Here is a 22,672-nt window from a genome sequence, read left to right as displayed (position 1 = left end):
TTCACCTGCCACAGCAGTTATGATGAACATTACACCATACAGCCCGGCATCTTCATGATAGATGCAATAAAGGGCAATGATAAACCAAGTAGCCAAGTATGAGACAAATTTAAGTCCTTGTTTGTATAAATACATTGAATAAAGTGATATGTTTTAAAGACCTAGTCAATGTCCACTTACAATTAGTGGTCAGTATGACCATACAGTAAATTGTATACTAGGTGATTAAGTGTAGTGTGTATATAAGCAATTAAGTACACTTGGAAAAAGAATGCAGAGTAGTTATAAAGTGCCAAAGTTCATCTATGATTGAACCTGAGGATAATAATCATGACAATAGCTGACTCCGTCTCTCTCCACCCCGATGCGTGTTTCACCCAGCTTCTTCAGCGGGTCTCGTCCAAATAAGATCACCTGCATGAAGCACTGGTATTAGTAATGAGTGGGCATCTATCAGACACTTCCATTACTAATACAGTAGTTGTAAATGGAAAAAAATAAAAAAAAATATTTATAATAAACTCCCTGAGACCAGCTCTCATCCACCAATTTATTAAAAAAATAAATCCTTTAAATTCTGGCATAATCCACAAAGAGGACCCATGAACCTGAAAGACATAACAAAAGGCAAGTATTAAAGAAAAAAGACAAGAGACACCCTCATTCACCAATTTATTACCCATCCAAACCCTAATCCTTTCCACCGTAATCCGTATGAAGGTCCCACGATGCTCCCAGAATCACTGTCCTAGCCTCTGAAAAATGGAACGTTCCCTATAGGCTGAAAAAGCAGCCACTGCTATCTTTCACATTGTGCTGTGTGAGAACCACGGCAAGAACTGTGATGACCTCATGATGGCACCAAAAGTCACAGCCTGGGGGTCACACACCCACGGCGGTTCTCACACAAAGTGGCACGAGAGTGGGCGGCTGTAACAAGTGGTGACATCATGAGTATTTAAATTTATTCAAATTATCCACTCAAAAGGTTTCTTGTGAACATTTGTGCATATTTAGGAGCTTTCATCAGCAAAGTGTATCATGGCACAATCCCTTTAAAAGAAAACATTTATAAAGCTGAAAATTTCCTTTATTCAGGGCAATTCTCCTTAATTGTATATTATTGATTAGATGTATTTTATGTAAAGTCTTCTCAGTGTTTTGTTAGTTAAAATTAGTAATGGGCGGACCCAGACTGTAAAAGTCCGGTTCTGCGTGGGTTCAAGAGAACCCAGGCACCGACCTCAACCCCCGCAGTCCCCTCATCTCTGATTGGATGCAGTTAGACAGCGCCCCAGCTTACGTGACAGCGCGTTTGACCGCAACCAATCAGAGGTGCTGTCTGCGTCTAGATTGGTGTAAAAATAAGTAAATAAATATAAAAATTAACATAGGGTCTCCTCATATTATAATACCCAGCCATGATAAAGCATATGGCTACAGGCTGCAGCCCTCAGCTGTGCGCATTATTTTGGCTGTGTATCAAAATAAGAAGACCTGCATGCGGCTTTTTTGTTAACTGTTTAAGTAACTTAAAAAAACGGCGTGTGCCCCCCCCCAATTTTGACAACCAGCCATGATAAAGCCTGACAGCTGGGGGATGGTATGCTCAGGCTGGGGAGACTCATGATTATTGCACCCCCCAGCCTCAAAATAGCAGCCTGCAGCCGCTTAGGTTTGTCGCATCCATTAAATGTGAGTCCCAGAACTTTACCCGGCTCTTCCCGATTGCCTTCATGTGGTGGCTGTCGGGGTAATATGGGGTTAACAATTCACAGCTGCCACTAAGCCCTTGATTAATAATGGGAGGTGTCTATGAGACCCCTTATTACTAATCTGTAAGTGAAAAAAATAAACACAAACACCAAAAAAAACTTTATTTGAACTAAAATACAGAAAACACCCTCTTTCACCCCTTTATTAACCCCCAATGTAAACCACATGAGGTCCCATGAGGATTCCGGCTCTGCTACATCTCAAGTGGCAGCACTTGGGCATGGAATATGACCACCTGCTGTCAGCTTCAGGCAGAGACTGAGCCGCGCAGTGAGCAGTGATGTCACTCAGCGGGAAGTCATGTTCTGTGCCCGCGCGCTGTCACTTCAGATATAACAGAGCTGGAATCGCTGTGGGACCTCATGTGGATTATGTGAGTGTTTTGGGAGTTAATAAAAGGGAGAAAGAGGGTGTGCTTTTTTGTATTTTATTTCCAATAAAGGATTTTTTTGGTGTTTGTGTTTATTTTTATTCACTTACAGATTGGCAATTGGGAGTCTCATAGACACCTCACATTACTAATCTAGGGTTTAGTGGCAGCTGTGAGTTGTTATTAACCCCTTATTACCCCAATAGCTACCACACCAGGGTAATCGGTATGAGCCGTATAAAGTTCTGGGATTGTCGCATCATCTAATGGATGCGACAATCGAGGGCGGCTGCAGGCTGCTATATATATAGGCTGGGAGGGCCTATAAGCATGGGTCTCCCCAGACAAAGAACAACAGCTCCCAGCTGCAGTTGTCGTCTTTATCATGGCTGGGTATCAAAATTGGGGGAAAACCACACACCAGTTTTTAAATACTATTTGTTTAAATAATTAACAACAAAGCCACATGTGGTCCCTCTTTTGATAGACAGCTAACATAAGTGTATGGCTGGAAACTGCAGCCTGTACCTGTATGCTTTATCTGTGCTGGCTATAATAATATGGGGGACCCTACGTCAGTTTATTTTATTTATTTATTTTTACACCAATAGAGACACATAGAGAAAGTCTCTGATTGAAAGCACTATGGGGAGATAAGGTATGCAACACCAGTGACTATGTAAGGGGAATACATGAAATAGCAGAAACTGCTGTGTGAATACTGACTTGAAAAATCCAATAGCTACATGTAAGAGTGAAAATGTGAAAAATGGAATCTGCATTACTGCCATGAACATATGAATAAAGAGAAATTTAGCTACTGAATTGATCAATGCAATAGAGCCCCAACACTACGCCAAAGTATTTCTCTACATTGGGGTCCCTAGCTTGTGTGTGTCCTCTCATGCAGTTAAAAAACTTACCGTGTATGGGAAGCTGAGACCCAGGCTATATATGCGTATGATATGGATTGGCAATAGGTGTGTGGGGAGGGTTCACAAACGAAAAAAACTACTAACAATAAGGAATAACGTTTGGAACACCATTCTAAGTCTGAACTGGGTGCAAAAACCTAAAAAAACATCACTATGGGGAGATAAGGTATGCAACACCAGTGACTATGTAAGGGGAATACATGAAATAGCAGAAACTGCTGTGTGAATACTGACTTGAAAAATCCAATAGCTACATGTAAGAGTGAAAATGTGAAAAATGGAATCTGCATTACTGCCATGAACATATGAATAAAGAGAAATTTAGCTACTGAATTGATCAATGCAATAGAGCCCCAACACTACGCCAAAGTATTTCTCTACGTTGGGGTCCCTAGCTTGTGTGTGTCCTCTCATGCAGTTAAAAAACTTACCGTGTATGGGAAGCTGAGACCCAGGCTATATATGCGTATGATATGGATTGGCAATAGGTGTGTGGGGAGGGTTCACAAACGAAAAAAACTACTAACAATAAGGAATAACGTTTGGAACACCATTCTAAGTCTGAACTGGGTGCAAAAACCTAAAAAAACATCACTATGGGGAGATAAGGTATGCAACACCAGTGACTATGTAAGGGGAATACATGAAATAGCAGAAACTGCTGTGTGAATACTGACTTGAAAAATCCAATAGCTACATGTAAGAGTGAAAATGTGAAAAATGGAATCTGCATTACTGCCATGAACATATGAATAAAGAGAAATTTAGCTACTGAATTGATCAATGCAATAGAGCCCCAACACTACGCCAAAGTATTTCTCTACGTTGGGGTCCCTAGCTTGTGTGTGTCCTCTCATGCAGTTAAAAAACTTACCGTGTATGGGAAGCTGAGACCCAGGCTATATATGCGTATGATATGGATTGGCAATAGGTGTGTGGGGAGGGTTCACAAACGAAAAAAACTACTAACAATAGTAGTTTTTTTAGGTTTTTGCACCCAGTTCAGACTTAGAATGGTGTTCCAAACGTTATTCCTTCTGATTGAAAGCAGTCAGTCACACTGTCACAGAGGGTGAGGGCATGTCCTACTGAAACCATTCAGACACCAGGACTACGGGTGGTCGGTGGAAGCACTGATATGTATGAAGGATAGCGAGCGGCCATAGAAGTAGCATTAGAGCCACAGGGAGACTTGGTAAGTATAACACATTTTCTCCAATCCCCCTATCACTTAAACCACCATTTTAAAGAGCTGGCCAAATATATGGGATCAATTCTGGGCCGAAACCGGGTTTTTAAAAAAAAAAAAAAAAAACCCCTGGTTAGACCCGCCGAGCCCGGCTATTTGCGAGTCCGCCATCACTAGTTAAGATTTAAATTATACAAGTTTGTTAAATACACAGTTATTTAATCATCTAGGCAAAATTAACAATATAGGTTTCTGACCTTTATGCTAGGTAGAAAATAACATGTACAAGTTATTTCTTTGACATTTCCAAGCATTTCTAAATAGGAAGAAACACCTGGTGATTGTAGGAGTATGAATATTTAAAATATGTTTTGATGTTCTGTTCCCTACCCAGGTATAATCCACAGTGAATATATTTAGCACCTGTTACATTGTGACAGCAACATAAATAATTAGTTTGCCCAATTAGTAATATAGGTGCATCGCTGTATGATATAATAATTCATATGACAATTGTAACCAAAAATAACCCAAAAAATGCATCTGCACTCTGAAATGCTATAATACACTATGTAAACATTGAATATATGAAATTGAAATTGCTTTTTGGATATTTTTTATTATATTGACTAGTTGTCTCAGCTTGCATCTGTTCAGACTTTTCTTATTTATTTTTTAGAAGTGCTGGTCAGTGTTTCATATTTGTAATACACTCCCTTCTGACTGAGCACTCCTCCCATCAGCCTAGGGCATTTTTATTTAGAGTTTGATCCTGAATGCCCTTAAAATTGTAGGCTTTCAGCCCTGGTAGAGGCATATAAGGTTAGGGTCCCAACAAAGGGGTATGTCTTGTCTCTTGCTGTTGGACTCTCATGAATAGGCCAATCTGTGCACTAAGTCCCTTAAGGCCGCTTTACACGCTGCGACATCGCTCAAGCGATCTCGTTGGGGTCACAGAATTTGTGACGCACATCTGGTCGCTTTAGCGATGCCGTTGCGTGTGACACCTATGAGCAATTTTGCATCGTTGCAAAAACATGCAAAATCGCTCATCAGTGACATGGGGGTCCATTCTCTAATATCGTTGCTGCAGCAGTAACGAAGTTGTTGCTCGTTCCTGCGGCAGCACACATCGGTACGTGTGACACCGCAAGAACGAGGAACCTCTCCTTACCTGCCTCCCGCCCGCAATGCGGAAGGAAGAAGGTGGGCAGGATGTTCGTCCCGATCATCTCCTCCCCTCCTTTTCTATTAGGCGGTGGTTCAGTGATGCAGCTGTGACGTCGCTGTGACGCTGAACAAACTGCCCCCTTAGAAAGGAGGCGTTTCGCCGGTCACAGCGACGTCGCAGGGCAGGTAAGTAGTGTGACGGGTCTGGGCGATGTTGTGCTCCACGGGCAGCGATTTGCCCATGTCACACAACCGATGGGGGCGGTTACCCATGCTAGCGATATCGGTACCGATATCGCAGCGTATAAAGTGGCCTTTACTTTGTAACCTAGTTGTTATAGCAGTAATGCCTTTCCTTTTTTACATATTCATTGTTGACATATTAAAGGATTTCAGAGTGCTGATGTTTTTTTTGTTATATTCACTAGTTGTCTCAGCTTACACCTGTTCACACTTGTCTTATTCTTGGAGATACTTGTTAGTTTTTTGATCTTCATGTGACAATTGTGGCATATGACAATTTTGAACTTTTGTCATTATATTCAAGTGTTTTCCCTTTTTTAAGCTTTAAGAGGGATCTACCATCACAAATTAACCATACATTTTTTGCTGATGCACATTAATGCCCCACAAAATAAACATTTTTCTGAAAATAATAACTGTAAAAACAAAAGACGAATGGCGGCCTACCATTAGAGGACCCAACTCTACTGTGTTTGTTCTAAGCTTCCTGGTTTTTCTGTTACTTGTTAATTGTTCACTCAGCACTTTCTCATAAGCCACCACTGTAACATATGATGTCAAGCCAAAACAAGAATGTTGTGTTTAAATTGGATGGATTCATTCTAAGGGGTACTTTGCACGCTGTGACATCGCTACTGCGATATCGTCGGGGTCAAATCGAAAGTGACGCACATCCGGCGCCGGTAACGACGTCGCAACATGTAAAACCTAGATGCGCCGATAAACGATCGCAAAAGCGTTGAAAATCGGTGATCTGTGTAGCGGCGGTCATTTTCATAATGCACCAATAGGAGATACGATGTTGTTCCTTGTTCCTGCGGCAGCTTACATTGCTGTGTGTGAAGTCGCAGGAGCGAGGAACATCTCCTTACCTGCCTCCACCGGCTATGCGGAAGGAAGGAGGTGGGCGGGATGTTTACATCCCGCTCATCTCCGCCCCTCCGCTTCTATTGGCCGCCTGCCATGTGACGTCGCTGTGATGCCGCACAACCCGCCCCCTTAGGAAGGAGGCGGGTCGCCGACCAGAGCGACGTCGCAGGGCAGGTAAGTGTGAGTGAAGCTGCCATAGCGATAATGTTCGCTACGGCAGCTATCACAAGATATCGCATGTGCGACGGGGGCGGGTACTATCGCGCTCGGCATCGCTAGCCGATGCTAGTGATGTCGCAACGTGCAAAGTACCCCTAAGTGGAAATGTAGCAATGTATTTGTGGTCATCACTATTAAAGTCAATGAGAGATATGAAAACAGCCAAGGAACATAAAAGTCTTTTGTTATTAAAAATAAATTATGTTTGCCGCCTGTGATAAAGTCAGCATAAACTCCCAGGTTCTTTGTTTAATCAATAGGAAATGGATTTGGAATGCGAATTATTGGTGGAAAAGAGATTCCTGGAAGTCAAGGAGAGACCGGAGCCTACATTGCTAAGGTTTTCCCTGGTGGAAGTGCTGAACAGACAGGCAGACTCACAGAAGGTAAGAAATATTGGGAGGATAGTTTAATTGATCTCTGGTATGAATTTTATTGATCTACTGTATTTTACAATATATTTGTTGATTTTTTTTTTAAAATCTGTACACAAGGTCTAAGCACCATAGCAATTAAAACACCATTCCAGCGTTTTTCTTTTTTTCAACTTTGGAGTTGTGTGTTAAACCTAAGCTTCATGCTCCTACTCTTTTACTCACTCTCTGAGGGCTTAATCCTTTTTGCGTTATTCTGTTCCCGCAAAGCAATCTTGTGCCAGCAACATCTCACTGTCCAGAAGTAAGTCTTTACATCACAAGCACTCAAAAGAAGTCTATGAGAGCCAGAGTGAGGCTATCATAGACTTGTATTGAGATGTGCCCTCTGGCTTGCACCATGAAATACTTGAGCTGCCAGCAGATTTTAAATCACCGGAAACTGACCAATGCAAAGCTGGAAACAGAAGAAGACGATGAGTATGAGGCAGATCAGTATAAAACCAGTTTCAGATATCCATGTTTAATCAGGTACCAGTCACACGCATGATTATGGTCATACGTATCTCACACGTGTGTCATCCTTGTTTGCATACGTGTGACAGGTACCAGAGAAAACACGGATCTGTGAAATAAAAACATTTTCCATATTTACCTGCTGTCTCCGGCTCTGCTGCCTCCTGCTCCTGACCGCCGCTCATTATATTCATCGATTATTCACTGCACTCAGGACCTGGAAGTCGGAGCAGCGCTGGGGACAGTGCCGGGCACAGCACCGCCAAGGACAGCACCGCGGGGACAGGTGAGTATTCTGCAAGAACTGTGACATCTAGGAGGTCATCGGAGTTCCCAATGAACTCTGATGACATCCTGATGACCCCCGCGACAACTGCGCTACAGCTTCACGGGTTCATCAGAGTTCATTGGGAACTGTGATGAGTCCCCAATGCTGTCCCCGCTATACTCTTGCTTCCAGGTTCTCACTACACACACACAGACACACACACACGTGTATACACTGAGCACATATACACACATATGTATACACACATAGCAGACACACATGGATACACCGAGCATGTACACACACATAGCGCACATGCATGTATACACTGAACACACATACACACACTCTGCTGTATACTCACCCAGCGATGCGGTCCTCGGCACTGAAGTCCCCAGCGCTGCTCCTGCTTCCAGCTCCTCACTGCAGTGAATATTCAGTGAGTATAATGAGCGGCGATAAGGAGTGGGAGGCGCAGAGCCAGAGACAGCATCGCTGGAGAGAGGTAAATATAGAAAATATTTTTATTAAAAAGACCCGTGTTTTCTCCGGTATGTGTCACACTGATGTCAAACAGATCACATCAGTGTGCGATCTGTGTCACACCCATGCTGCCGGAGAAAAAGATGGACATTCCTGCGTGTGTGCATGCGGGGTCTTGAGAGGTCACACGATCCGTGTGAAAACACGACCGTGTGAGTACAGCGTAGAATAACATGGGTTTTAAAAACGGATGTCACATGTACCCAAAACACGGACGTCTGAAACCAGCCTATGACAGGGGGGCAGGGGACTTACATTTAAAGTGCCACTCCAGCAATGAAATAAAGATAAATGTTATCGTAGTGCTTAATACATTGCTGATATATAGCTTTTTTATTGCAGTTACAGTTAGGTCCAGAAATATTTGGACAGTGACACAATTTTCGCGAGTTGGGCTCTGCATGCCACCACATTGGATTTGAAATGAAACCTCTACAACAGAATTCAAGTGCAGATTGTAACGTTTAATTTGAAGGTTTGAACAAAAATATCTGATAGAAATTGTAGGAATTGTACACATTTCTTTACAAACACTCCACATTTTAGGAGGACAAAAGTAATTGGACAAATAAACCAAACCCAAACAAAATATTTTTATTTTCAATATTTTGTTGCGAATCCTTTGGAGGCAATCACTGCCTTAAGTCTGGAACCCATGGACATCACCAAACGCTGGGTTTCCTCCTTCTTAATGCTTTGCCAGCCCTTTACAGCCGCAGCCTTCAGGTCTTGCTTGTTTGTGGGTCTTTCCGTCTTAAGTCTGGATTTGAGCAAGTGAAATGCATGCTCAATTGGGGTAAGATCTGTTGATTGACTTGGCCATTGCAGAATGTTCCACTTTTTTGCACTCATGAACTCCTGGGTAGCTTTGGCTGTATGCTTGGGGTCATTGTCCATCTGTACTATGAAGCGCCGTCCGATCAACTTTGCGGCATTTGGCTGAATCTGGGCTGAAAGTATATCCCGGTACACTTCAGAATTCATCCGGCTACTCTTGTCTGCTGTTATGTCATCAATAAACACAAGTGACCCAGTGCCATTGAAAGCCATGCATGCCCATGCCATCACGTTGCCTCCACCATGTTTTACAGAGGATGTGGTGTGCCTTGGATCATGTGCGGTTCCCTTTCTTCTCCAAACTTTTTTCTTCCCATCATTCTGGTACAGGTTGATCTTTGTCTCATCTGTCCATAGAATATTTTTCCAGAACTGAGCTGGCTTCATGAGGTGTTTTTCAGCAAATTTAACTCTGGCCTGTCTATTTTTGGAATTGATGAATGGTTTGCTTCTAGATGTGAACCCTTTGTATTTAAGTCAACAGTAAAGAGAAGACTCCATGAAAGTAGAGACAGATACACCTACTTCACTGAGAGTGTTCTGGACTTTAGTTGATGTTGTGAACGGGTTCTTCTTCACCAAAGAAAGTATGCGGCGATCATCCACCACTGTTGTCATCCGTGGACGCCCAGGCCTTTTTGAGTTCCCAAGCTCACCAGTCAATTCCTTTTTTCTCAGAATGTACCCGACTGTTGATTTTGCTACTCCAAGCATGTCTGCTATCTCTCTGATGGATTTTTTCTTTTTTTCAGCCTCAGGATGTTCTGCTTCACCTCAATTGAGAGTTCCTTAGACCGCATGTTGTCTGGTCACAGCAACAGCTTCAAAATGCAAAACCACACACCTGTAATCAACCCCAGACCTTTTAACTACTTCATTGATTACAGGTTAACGAGGGAGACGCCTTCAGAGTTAATTGCAGCCCTTAGAGTCCCTTGTCCAATTACTTTTGGTCCCTTGAAAAAGAGGAGGCTATGCATTACAGAGCTATGATTCCCAAACCCTTTCTCCTTATTTGGATGTGAAAACTCTCATATTGCAGCTGGGAGTGTGCACTTTCAGCCCATATTATATATATAATTGTATTTCTGAACATGTTTTTGTAAACAGCTAAAATAACAAAACTTGTGTCACTGTCCAAATATTTCTGGCCCTGACTGTACTTTTTTGCAAAATTTGTATCAGATTTCTATTTACTTATGTTTAGCTTTTTTCTCCATAAATAATTGTAAGTTTGAATTTACAGTAATTAAAATTGCGCATTAGTTTATGATAAAAAGTAGATTATTACAATGTAGTCTACTTAACCAAGTGACATATATATGAAGCTAAAGAGCAAGTCGACAAAAAAAATGATTTTTGAGGACTATAATTTGTATGATTTTCACTCTTAGGTCAATTCTATAAATATAAATATATATGTATATATATATATATATATATATATATATATATATATATACAGTACAGACCAAAAGTTTGGACACACCTTCTCATCTCTAGAACAACTGTTAAGAGGTGACTTTGTGCAACAGGTCTTCATTTTAAAAATAGCTGCTAGGAAACCACTGCTAAGGACAGGCAACAAGCAGAAGAGACTTGTTGGGGCTAAAGAACACAAGGAATGGACATTAGACCAGTGGAAATTGTGCTTTGGTCTGATGAGTCCAAATTTGAGATCTTTAGATCCAACCACCGTGTCTTTGTAGAAAAGGTGAACGGATGGACTCTACATGGCTAGTTCCCACCGTGAAGCATGGTGGAGGAGGTGTGATGGTGTGGGGGTGCTTTGCTGGTGACACTGTTGGGATTTATTCAAAATTGAAGGCATACACAACCAGCATGCCTTCCACAGCATCTTGCAGCGGCATGCTATTCCATCCGGTTTGCGTTTAGTTGGACCATCATTTACTTTTCAACAGGACAATGACCCCAAACAGATCTTCAGGCTGTGTAAGGGCTATTTGACTTAAGGGTGCTTTACACGCTACGACATCGATAGCGACATCGATAGCGATAGCTAGCAATGTTGTGCGCGTTAGCACCCGCCCCCGTCGTTCGTGCGACATTTGGTGATCGTTGCCGTAGCGAACATTATCGCTATGGCAGCATTACATGCACATACCTTTTCAGCGACGTCGCTGTGACCACCAAACAATCCCTCCTTCAAGGGGGATGTGCGTTCAGCGTCATAGCGACGTCACTGCGGCGTCAGTAAACGGCCGCCCAAAAGCAGAGGAGGGGCGGAAATCAGCGGCCGGAACATGCCGCCCACCTCCTTACTTCCTCATTGCCCGTGGACACAGGTAAGGAGGTGTTTGTCGTTCCTACGGCATCACATATAGCGATGTGTGATGCCACAGGAACGACGAACAACCAGCAGCATGCACCACCAACTATATTATGTAAAGTAGCAACGTGTCAACGATCAATGTTTTTTGACGTTTTGTGATCGTCGCTCCTTGGTGTCACACACTGTGATGTCGCTAACGGCGCCGGATGTGCGTCGCTAACGGCGCCGGATGTGCGTCACTAACGACGTGACCCCGACGATATATCGCAGCGTGTAAAGCACCCTTAAGAAAGAGAGTGATGGGGTGCTACGCCAGATGACCTGGTCTTCACAGTCACCAGACCTGAACCCAATCGAGATGGTTTGGGGTGAGCTGAACTGCAGAGTAAAGGCAAAAGGCCCAACAAGTGCTAAGCATCTCTGGGAACTACTTCAAGACTGTTGGGAAACCATTTCCGGTGACTACCTCTTGAAGCTCATCAAGAGAATGCCAAGAGTGTGCAAAGCAGTAATCAAAGCAAAAGGTGGATACTTTGAAGAACTTAGAATATAAGACAGATTTTCAGTTGTTTCACACTTTTTTAAGTATTTCATTCCACATGTTTTAATTCATAGTTTTGATGCCTGCAATGTGAATCTACAATTTTCAATATTCATGAAAATAAAGAAAACTTATTGAATGAGAAGGTGTGTCCAAACCTTTGGTCTGTACTGTATGTGTATATATATATATATATATATATATATATATATATATATTTATGTGTATATATATATGAGTATGTCTCCTCATATGAGCTGTAAGGTCCATTGTGGTCAGTCTTGCATAGTGATAAAAGTCATCCTCCTTTTTGTATGCTGTCCCATTGGCTGATGATATTGAGTAAATATGCACACCTGCTCACATTTATTATTTATCTTACTTGTTTAGCCTTAAAATTTGTTTACATTATTGAAATGGCTTGATTTTTTTTTTTAGTTTAATGCTCACTTTTTAGAAAGGCTGTAGAATTTGTGATATGCGTGAATGACAGAATCGAGTATGACTCATTACCTCCTGACATTTCTTCTTATTTGGTAGCATTCATTGCACACTTCAAAAATAATAATAGAGCTTGAAATGCATGTCATGCGTTACTAAAATAATTTAATCATATCACAGCCGGATTTCATATCCAAGCCTCTTGTGTTCATGTTTGAGGGCTTAGTTTTTGTGTAAGATCTTGTAGTCAATTAATTGTTGTTGCAAAATGGGCTAGATTAAAATAACTTATATCTAATAATAGACATTATCAGAAACCATTTATTAAAAATTGGAAATGTGAACAGAATATGATACATTTGCAACAAATGATAGACTTGCCCTTGACAATATTACACTTTATCTCTGGATACTTTAGTATAATGTTGCCCATTGCTCCAATTTTATTAATGGCCAATGGTTGGGTCATCTGTTGACCTTGGTCCTGGTCTGTTTGTGTCAAGGCGCTTACCCTGCAGTGCTGACCATAAAATAATAATTATATGATGTGTCAGATTTATCATTGTGTATTTCATGGCTTATTTACAATTTTTATTGTTTAGAGTCTACAACTTTAGAATAAAAAATTGCCCACATTAAAGTTCCAAAAAATATCTCAATGATCAGATCTGAGGATACAGGAGTACAACCAGGTAGACAACTCAGTTCCTTAAAAAGGACTTTTACAACTTTTGACGCTATAAATTGCACATAGTAGCAGGAATGTGGATATTTTTTCCCTCACTTTTCTTTTCTCCACTCCATTGTGGAGACACAGGGTGCTGAAATTCTTGGTGTCAATCTTATTTTTGTTCAGTTGGGCTTTCCATTTCTTTCAAATCCGTGGGCTTGTACTTTCAGCTCTCTATGACAATGTCCAAACATATGAAGGCACCATCACGAGGACGAAAAAGTAGATGCCCACAGTTCTGACTGAACTAAAATGCCCATAGAGAAGGTCAGAACTGTGCCAGCATGATCGCGTGACACCTTGCTTCACATGACCACACTGACAACGCTCCCCTAACTGCACTAACAGTGATACTTACCTGTAGTAGATATGCCATCTTCAAATGCCATCTTCTGCTGTTCACAACCACTCCTAGAGCTTTATCCCCTTCATGATATTTGCAGTATATGTATTGTGGTAGGATCGCGCTGGCTCACGTGTGGCGAAATCATCAGCAGATGTCAGTTATGTATCAGTTATGTACCCTGCTGTAATGCCCACCATCGGTGCTAGCACTGGTCGACGGTGTTTAATCCCTCTGATGCCACTTTCAATAGTGAAAGTGGCATTGATATGTTTGTGGAGAGAGATGGCTCTCTCTCTGCACTTATAGGTATTCTCTGTACATTGTCCTGAGGAAGAGGACGGACATGTCCTCTAAACGCGTAGACCTGTGAAAATAAAGGGAAGAATTTTACTAACACCATCTGGACTCCTGTGGTTTGGCGCGGTATTTAAACCTGCTTTTCTCCTGCTGTCTGATATACCTTATAGGCACAACGTGATTGCAATTGTGTTGTGCCAGTTGTCTCCATGGTGACCTCAGGCTGAATAATGGCTGTGGCATCACCAAGGTACGGTGACCTGTGAGGTCCTGCCTTGAGACACACTTCCTCCTTGTGTACAAGTCACTAATCTAATACCCTGAAATGTAAAAGCATTGCAGAACATTAGATCAGGGCAGGGAACGTTGATAAAGGTAAAAAAAAAATAGAAAACATTTTTTTTAAAAAATCATAAAATAAGGAACAAATAAGATGAAACAAATATTATACCATTAAATACATATATTTATGTAAAAACAAAAATAAACTAAAAAATTACACATATTTGGTATTGCCACATTCAGAATGATCAGATCTATAAAAGTGTCACACTAGTGAACCCTTTCAGGTAACACCATAAAAAAATTAAAACGTGGCAAAAAACAGTGCTTTTTCATCATCCCGTTGAAAAAAAAGTGGAATAAAATGCAATAAAAAGTTGCATGTAAATAAAAATGGTAGCAATGAAAATGTCACTTTCTTCCACAAAAAATAAGCCTAGACTCATCCTCCCAAAGATCTCGACTCACATTTATCCTGCGCTTTACGCTGAGCATTTCAATTGGGTTTTTGCGTAGATCCCTGAAATACGTGATTCAAATGGAACCCTGACAAAAGATTCCCTATAATGATGCAGATGTAGTCACCATATTTATGAAATATTGAGCAAATGGGGATTCATAATTATAATCAGTACGACATAAACAGTTTTATGTCGACCATAATTGAAAAAAGGCTGGTCTCCTAGTGGCTTTGATTGGTGAGATGAAATCCTGCAATTTTTTTATTTTCATTTTAAAGTAGTTACATAATAAAATCTATATTTTCCTTTGTTACTGCTTTGCTAGCCATGATATTTGATGCCATTGCTATTTCTTGTGCATCGCTGACCAACAAGGTGCCTTGATTATTGTGTTCTAAGAACTTGATGACTGTATGTTCTGCAGATGTCACTAATGGCATTTCCTGGGATAAAACTATTATTTACCATGTAAATAATTGCCTCTTTTCTGTTTCCTCAGATATAGTGTAATCTATCCCTGGTATGGCAGCACTGTCCCATGTAAATGAATAGGACTGATGTGTCGTTCCAGGCTCAGTCATAAGCTTATGTGCAGTGCCTGCCAAAAAAAAATAAAGGGAGTGTAACGCAAGCTGGAAAGCTGCATGCTCTTCATTGGGTTATGCATTATGGATCCTAGGGTCCTGCCTTTAATATTGTTGACCTGCCCTAGGCATAGAACATTAATGTTTAGGTCTCCGAAAACAATATTACTATTCTTCCAAGCCTTTTTCTATTTTCAATAAATGAGGTCAGCCTATTTCTATGCATATTAACAAATGTATTAACTCCCATAATTGACACAAATAAACAATCCCAAGTCTTAATTCTATCTGGCACCATATTACTAGAAATGCTGTCTTAAACAGATTGTTCCCACTTTTCATCACCATTCTTCCTCCCCTTTTTATTTGCCGGTGAGGGTGCACTCTTGAGGATTGACGGTTCAGAATAGTGGCATGGTTGGACTTCTAGCCTTGTTATAGGTTTCTTAAGATTTTGGGGATATTAGTTGAATTTTATTATTAGCACGTCAACATGTTTTATCTGAGATAATTCTTAATATTTTGACTTTGTCAAATCTACTTACACTTTATAGTCCTCATTTGAGATTAGTTAATTTTAGCGACTATGATATCCACTTTATTATATCTGAATTTCAATTGTTGATAAAAGCATAAACTCACTCTATGGTATGTCACTAATTTACGTCTCACTGTGTTCTTGCACTTAGGACCTTTATATCTCCTTGTTATAGGGTAGTCACATATAAGATGGCTCTGATCACATCATTATGCACTTTAATACTTCATATGCCCTACTTTTTTATATTTTTATCTTTCACTATATGGGATTCTTTTTTTATTTTTATTTTTATATTCTCACTTTATATTTCCTTCTCATAATGTCTAGTATGCGTATTGTATCCCGTACTAAAGCAAATACCTTCTTTCCCTTTTTCTCAGCATTGGATATTTAATAGTACCCGCACACATAACAGAGGTTACGTATCTCATGCCGTGGGTATAGTGCACATGCGCAGGCTGACAAGCAACTCAGGACTTCTCTGAGTGCGACCACTGTGTAAGGGCATACATTAAACACCGTGCTACAGAGAATCCAATCATTAAGGGGCTGAGCAGTGACACTATGCGCCATCATTCCCCTACATCATGATTACCAATGCAACAAATCATCTCCCATCCTGGGCACCTATCATATGGGGTATGTCCCTCAGCTCTAGGCCTCCTACACACTAATTGGCTGGGTTTAGAATAATAAGCCTAACACCTACCCACCATTGAATTTGCTCCCGGATGAAGCGAATTAGCAACATGTGCATCGGGGTAGCGAGCCTTCATACCAGGGAATTATATAGCGGTGAGTGACACATTTTATTCTTAGGAAGTTGATGTTCTATGGTTACACACAGCAACTTTGCATGATTACCAACAGATCTATTCCTAAATCCATATCCTATTATCATCTGTAATTATATATCACTACTTTTAATATTACTGTTTATACTGCATGTGGGAAGCATTTGTATTCTCCCAGTATATGGCATCTTATTACTGTCCAGGCACATGTCCATATAGAACAAAAGCTTATATATACATCTGGTTATACTATGAGATTTCTTTTGGTACTTTCCATTTACTGTATATTCTGCTGCTATCTTAGGCCTTTCTCTACTGGGGCTTTTCTATATGTTTGTTTTTTTAATACATTAATAAATAAAAAGATTTTTAACACTATATAATGGTTTCTCTTTTTGAGATACACATAGTTTTTTTTATCTCTTTATGGTATGTATTGAGTATAAGAGGAACCTTCATGTTAGTCATTTAGATGTTTTTTGCACATAAAACTCGCTATGATTTTGCTTCTAGTCTGAACCGTGTGCTCTTGGTCTTGGACACCACCGCATCATAGCGCAAGAGCAGGGAGAGTAAACCTGGAATTGATTTTGTGCCCCAGCAATCCAGTCATATTTCGATCAGTGCTTACAGGGCTCTATTGGAAAAAGCTTGTAAGCACTGCACCTCCTTAGCCATGATGCTAGACTTCAGCTGTGATTGGTACGCTAGATAATACATAATCATTAAACAATAAAATTAAAAATCCTTCCATTTGTGAGACAATAGAGGATTTTTAATAAGACTAAAATTGCAAAGTTGCTGCTGATTTTTGCTTGCATTTTGTAATTTTAACCCTTATTGTTGTTGAGACATTCCCTTTATTATTACTTAGTATTTAGACTGATGTGACTATCCATTTCTGTTGTCTCTGACTGCCTGCTTTAGAATTCTATCCTCTGCTCGCAGGCACGCTCAGCTTATCTGGTGAGTTTTCATATGGCTGACAAGATTAATTGTTGTCAGCTCTCAACACTTGTCTACAAATTGACAATGACTGCAGGACAAAAGCTCCGGTTACCGTAACTGCATTTTATACATTACACCTGATAGAGACCTAAACCTCTGCTCATCATTTGTTTTCCATACATGCTTTATTAATTCAGTAGATAGTTTAAATATCTCTTTTTTGAAAGGTGATATGTATTTAAACAAAATAAAAGTATCTAAGCTTCAAATTGCTCTGCTTTTTTTCCAGTGCATCACAGATGGGTTCGTCTTTGGACACAACTTATATGGGGTGACTCATTAAGGTGCTTACACCAAAAATCTGGTGTAAATACCTTATTAAGCCACAATATCTGCAGAATGCAGTTCTCGGCAGTTGTGCAATTTTGGCATTTATATCCCTGTCTTAGCCAGCCACACCAATTTGGGTGTAGCATGGTTGAGACAGGGAGTGACCTCTGTCGCCTGTCAAATTCACCTTAAGTTACTCCACCGAAATGTACACAAGAAATAGAGTAATAAAGTGAACGCAGCACTCCAAAAAAGGTGCAAAAAGTGTCTTATGTATTTGCCAATCTGATGTGGTGATTGTGGATCAGTGGGTGCTCTCGTCCGCTCACCTGGCTATCTTTATAAAGACTGCATGGACCAGGGCTCATCCCACTGAATGCTCAATCTCCTTTCCCTTGGGCAAAACATCACTCAGAGAACATAGGGTAGGTGTACCATACATTGGAAGGATTTTATTGGTTCACCAACAGGCAAAAACATATAGTACATTCCTAGCAAAACACAAGATGGTACAAACAACAAAGTCTCACCCTTTCGCTGGCCTGCCAGGGACTAGAGTCTTTGGGACTTTGGGGCTTCCAGAGCCAACTATCCCAGTCCAGCAGAAGAGATAGCTGCAAGCTTAGGAAGCAGTTCTGTGTTTCTTCAGAACTTTCTTCGGAACTTAAGTTACTCGGCTGACATCATGTAGAATCCTTTCTCTTGGTGCAGTTCTGTGATTCCCCAGCTGTAATCAAAGTTCCTCAGCTGGAGGCATATAGAATAATAATAATACTAGTGACAGGATCAAAGCTCTTTTATACCACTCATTTCTCAATTCAAGGTACTGGGCCTTACAGGATTGGTGAAGATAGCTGCTCTCTCATTGGTCACACGTTCAATCCAACTGGCATGCGCCATACTAGGATTATGGAACCACCCTAATAATGTTTCAAAACATTTCTAAAGCTTCAATAAAAATCACAATGATAAACTTCAAGTCAAGACAACAATTTAGAATCACACCATCACCTAAATGTTTGGCAAATTATTTTAACCACAAGAAGAGGTATTCTTAAGCTGGGTTTACACACTGCAACATCGCAAAGGACATCGCTGTAACGTCACCGGTTTTGTGACGTAACAGCGACCTCCCTAAGTCTCTGCTAAGTCACTGGTGAGCAGTCAAACAGGCAAACCTGGCCAACAACGCAACAGCGATCCGGACCTGCAGAGCGACCTAGCTGGTTGTTGGGGACGTTGATAAGCAGCCTTTTGAAAGGGAAGTTGCTAACAAAGTCGCTGCAAAGTCTTTCACACACTGAAACTTTCGAGCGATGCATGCTGCACAGCGGGAAACAAAGGACCTAGGAATGGTCCTGAACGATTTGTAACGATTACAACTTCACAGCAGGGGCCGGGTCGCTGATAGGTTTCACACACTGCAACATCGCAAACAACATCGCTATTGCGTCACAAAACCGGTGACGTTACAGCGATGTCGTTTGAGATGTTGCAGTGTGTAAACCCAGCTTTAGGTTGTTAAATTGCTTTGGTTAGTTAAACAGCATGAAAACTGGTAAGTTTACAATTGACTTGCTTTTTGTATTCACTGCCATTCTCCTGAAGTAATAGCTTTTATCTTGCATAGTGTAAAGCTGGTTTCAATAGAGCTTTGCTTTTTGATTACCCAGGACTTTGTCATGAGTCAGCCTTGTTCAAATGCACTGTTATCTCTACATGTTAATATTCATGTATACATATATATACAGTGTGTCCACCCATATCCTGTCCACCGCCATCAACTTGGGAATGGCGGCAGCTATAGGCATAGAAGTGGTGTTTAGGTATAGTTAAGTAGCCATGCGCTATGCAATGAAACCACCTATTGCGCCACCTGGTGGAAAACAACGGAGTTAGCATTTTTATCTCAAAAACAGAACGAGATTGAGAAAAAAAGTGAATTACAAAGTTGTAGGGCATCATCAATTCAATACGAATCAATACCTTCAATACAGAAATGCTATGATTAGAATGTGTAAAACTCACAAGGCTGCGGACGTAAAGCGATACCTCATGGAGACCTTCCTACAAGTCATTGGGTATGGTGGCTGCGTGGAGTGGCCTCCACGCTCACCTGACCCCATTGGGCTTCTTTCTGTGAGGTCACATCAAACAGCAGGTGTATGCGACCCCTCCACCAACATTGCAGGACCTACGACGACGTATCACAGATGCTTGTGCAAACGTGTCATCTACCATATTGCACAACATGCAGCAAGATACAGTATGCTGTCCAGAGTCCAGATGTGCATTGCAGCTGATGGTGGCCACTTTGAGCATCAAAGTTAAATGAGCGCCATATGCGTGACCAGCATTCAATGTTTTTTTTGGGTGGGTCATGGGTTTCATATCATAGCATTTCTGTATGCAAGGTGTCGATTCGTATTGAATTGATGATGACCTACAATTTTGTAATTCACTTTTTTCTCTATCTCGTTCCGTTTTCAAGAAAAAAATTCTAACTCCGTTTTTTTGTACAAGGTGGTGCTATAGGTAGTTTCATTGCGTAGCGCATGGCTACTTTATTATACCTAGACACCACTTCTATGCCTATAGCTGCTGCCGTTCTCAAGTTAATGGCGGTGGACAGGATATGGGTGGACACACTGTATATCAAGCAAGGAACCACCGTTGCTTGATATCCTACATGTCACATTCACACTCTCACCAGGACATGGTTCACAGAACAGTAGGTGTGATTACAGACATTGATAGAAGCCATGAGTCACTGTTTGTGCCAATAATTCAACTTTATGGATATTGCTTGTCTTACATTTTATGATTTTTTTACAGCTTTGCCATAAAATTTATATACTGGAACATTTTATTTCTGTTTTTAAATGTTTGTACGGTGGGAGCGGCAGGTTTATATAATGTTATCAATCTGTTATTTTTGGATTTTGTTATGCCACAGCACAGGATTACCGCAAAACATGTACGAAGATCCATTTTAGTTTTTGTAAGTTATGATTGTACCATTTTGCAGTGGACATTCCTTTTGTGCCTTCCTTAAATATTTCAGCTTGCTGTGTGAGAAATGAGAATGTGAGATTTCTTCTTAAAGCAGCAAACAAAACTATTTAAAACTAAACAAATTTTTGCTAAATTTTATTACGCAAAACGTATTATTTCTTTACTCAGTAAAGTGAAATATGCCCTTTGCACTTTCCACTCAATAGTATCCATTAACATACATCTTAATTTTTAATGACATCATTACGTTGTTTTTGACATTTTCATTTTTGGGAAATTCTTCTTCATATTATGAGAGAGAATGCTACTTTAAGAATTCACATTCATTGATATATTCTCAGGAAACACTATATCATGGTGCACTATGAATTTTGTGGTTTGTATAAATCTATATTACTAGAAGTAAATTGATCTGCAACATGCATCCACCAAAATGTATACACTTTTTTCTTTTACACACTCATGGAAATAATTCCTGCTCTGCTCTCTAAAGCAATGAGTAGAGCGACATAGGCATGACACAAAAAAAATTTTTGTTTTAATCACTAAATAGAAAAAAAATGTTTTGGTATATTCGTTAAATCTGAATATTTTTAGCATACATTTAGAGTAATAAATTATTATGAAACTAAGTCTAATTCAGCTTTTTTAAACATACCTTAAGGCCCCGTTACACGCAACGACGTATCTAACGATATATCGCCGGGGTCACGGATTCCGTGACGCACATCCAGCATCGTTAACGACGTCATTGCGTGTGACACCAACGAGCGGCTGGTAACGATGGAAAATACTCACCAAATCGTCCATCATTGACACGTTGCTCGTTTTCAAAAAATCGTTGATTATTGAGGAAACATGTTCGTCGTTCCCGAGGCAGCACACATCGCTACATGTGACACCTCGGGAATGATGAACTACAGCTTACCTGCGTCCTCCGGCAATGAGCAAGGAAGGAGGTGGGCGGGATGTTACAGCCGCTCATCTCCGCCCCATCTGCTTCTATTGGGCGGCCGCTTAGTGACGCCGCTGTGACACCGCATGAACCGCCCCCTTAGAAAGGAGGCGGTTCGCAGGTCACAGTGACGTCGCTAGGCAGGTAAGTTCATGTGACGGCTCCTAACGATATTGTGCGCCACGGGCAGCGATTTGCCCGTGACACACAACCGACGGGGGCGGGTATGCTTGCTGGCGCTATTGGTAGCGATATCGCTGCGTGTAAAGCCCCCTTAAACCTTGTAGGCGAGCAAAATGGAGTTAATTTGCATACCAACAAAGTGTGTCTTATGATTCACATTTTACAATATGTGCACACTTAAAGGCAATCTCTGGGAATGGGCAAAAATACATAAATAAGAAAATGTTATAACTAAATTTCTAAATACATTTAATTAACAAATCACACTCTTTTTGTTTAGGAAGGTAAATGGCTTTTGTCTTGTAGACTTTACAGAAACTTGGCTAGGAAAGTTAAAGACAGTCTGTCACCAGGTTTTTGCTCCTCCATCAGAGCGCAGCATAATATAGAAACAGAGAAAAAGTGGTGGAGAAATCCAGCATCCGTCACATGTAATAAAATTAAAATTTTAATGAAAAAAATTTAAAAACATGAAACCGTTTCATGGAAGCATGTGTAGACACGCAGGTCTACGCGTTTCTAGCAGATAGACTGCTCTTAGTCATGTCATGATTAAAGGGAACCTGTCATCAGAAATTTTGCTTTAAACCTAAAAGTTTCCCCCACTGCAGCTCCTGGGCT

The 22,672-nt window shown here is 40.7% G+C and overlaps 1 protein-coding gene across 5 annotated transcripts in view; it reads left to right on the top strand.

Annotated features, from left to right (window-relative positions):
- Nucleotides 1-22,672, top strand: part of PCLO (piccolo presynaptic cytomatrix protein) — a 540,339-nt gene that overhangs the window by 351,543 nt on the left and 166,124 nt on the right. For all 5 annotated transcript variants that reach the window (XM_075345226.1, XM_075345222.1, XM_075345224.1 and 2 more), the window contains one exon: nucleotides 7,033-7,158. In XM_075345226.1, coding sequence (XP_075201341.1) covers nucleotides 7,033-7,158 — 126 coding nt within the window. The remainder of the gene's footprint in view (nucleotides 1-7,032; nucleotides 7,159-22,672) is intronic.

The sequence above is a fragment of the Anomaloglossus baeobatrachus genome, chromosome 4, assembly GCF_048569485.1.
Source record: "Anomaloglossus baeobatrachus isolate aAnoBae1 chromosome 4, aAnoBae1.hap1, whole genome shotgun sequence".
Classification (NCBI taxonomy): domain Eukaryota; kingdom Metazoa; phylum Chordata; class Amphibia; order Anura; family Aromobatidae; genus Anomaloglossus; species Anomaloglossus baeobatrachus.
This window is presented reverse-complemented; position numbering and strand designations above follow the sequence as displayed.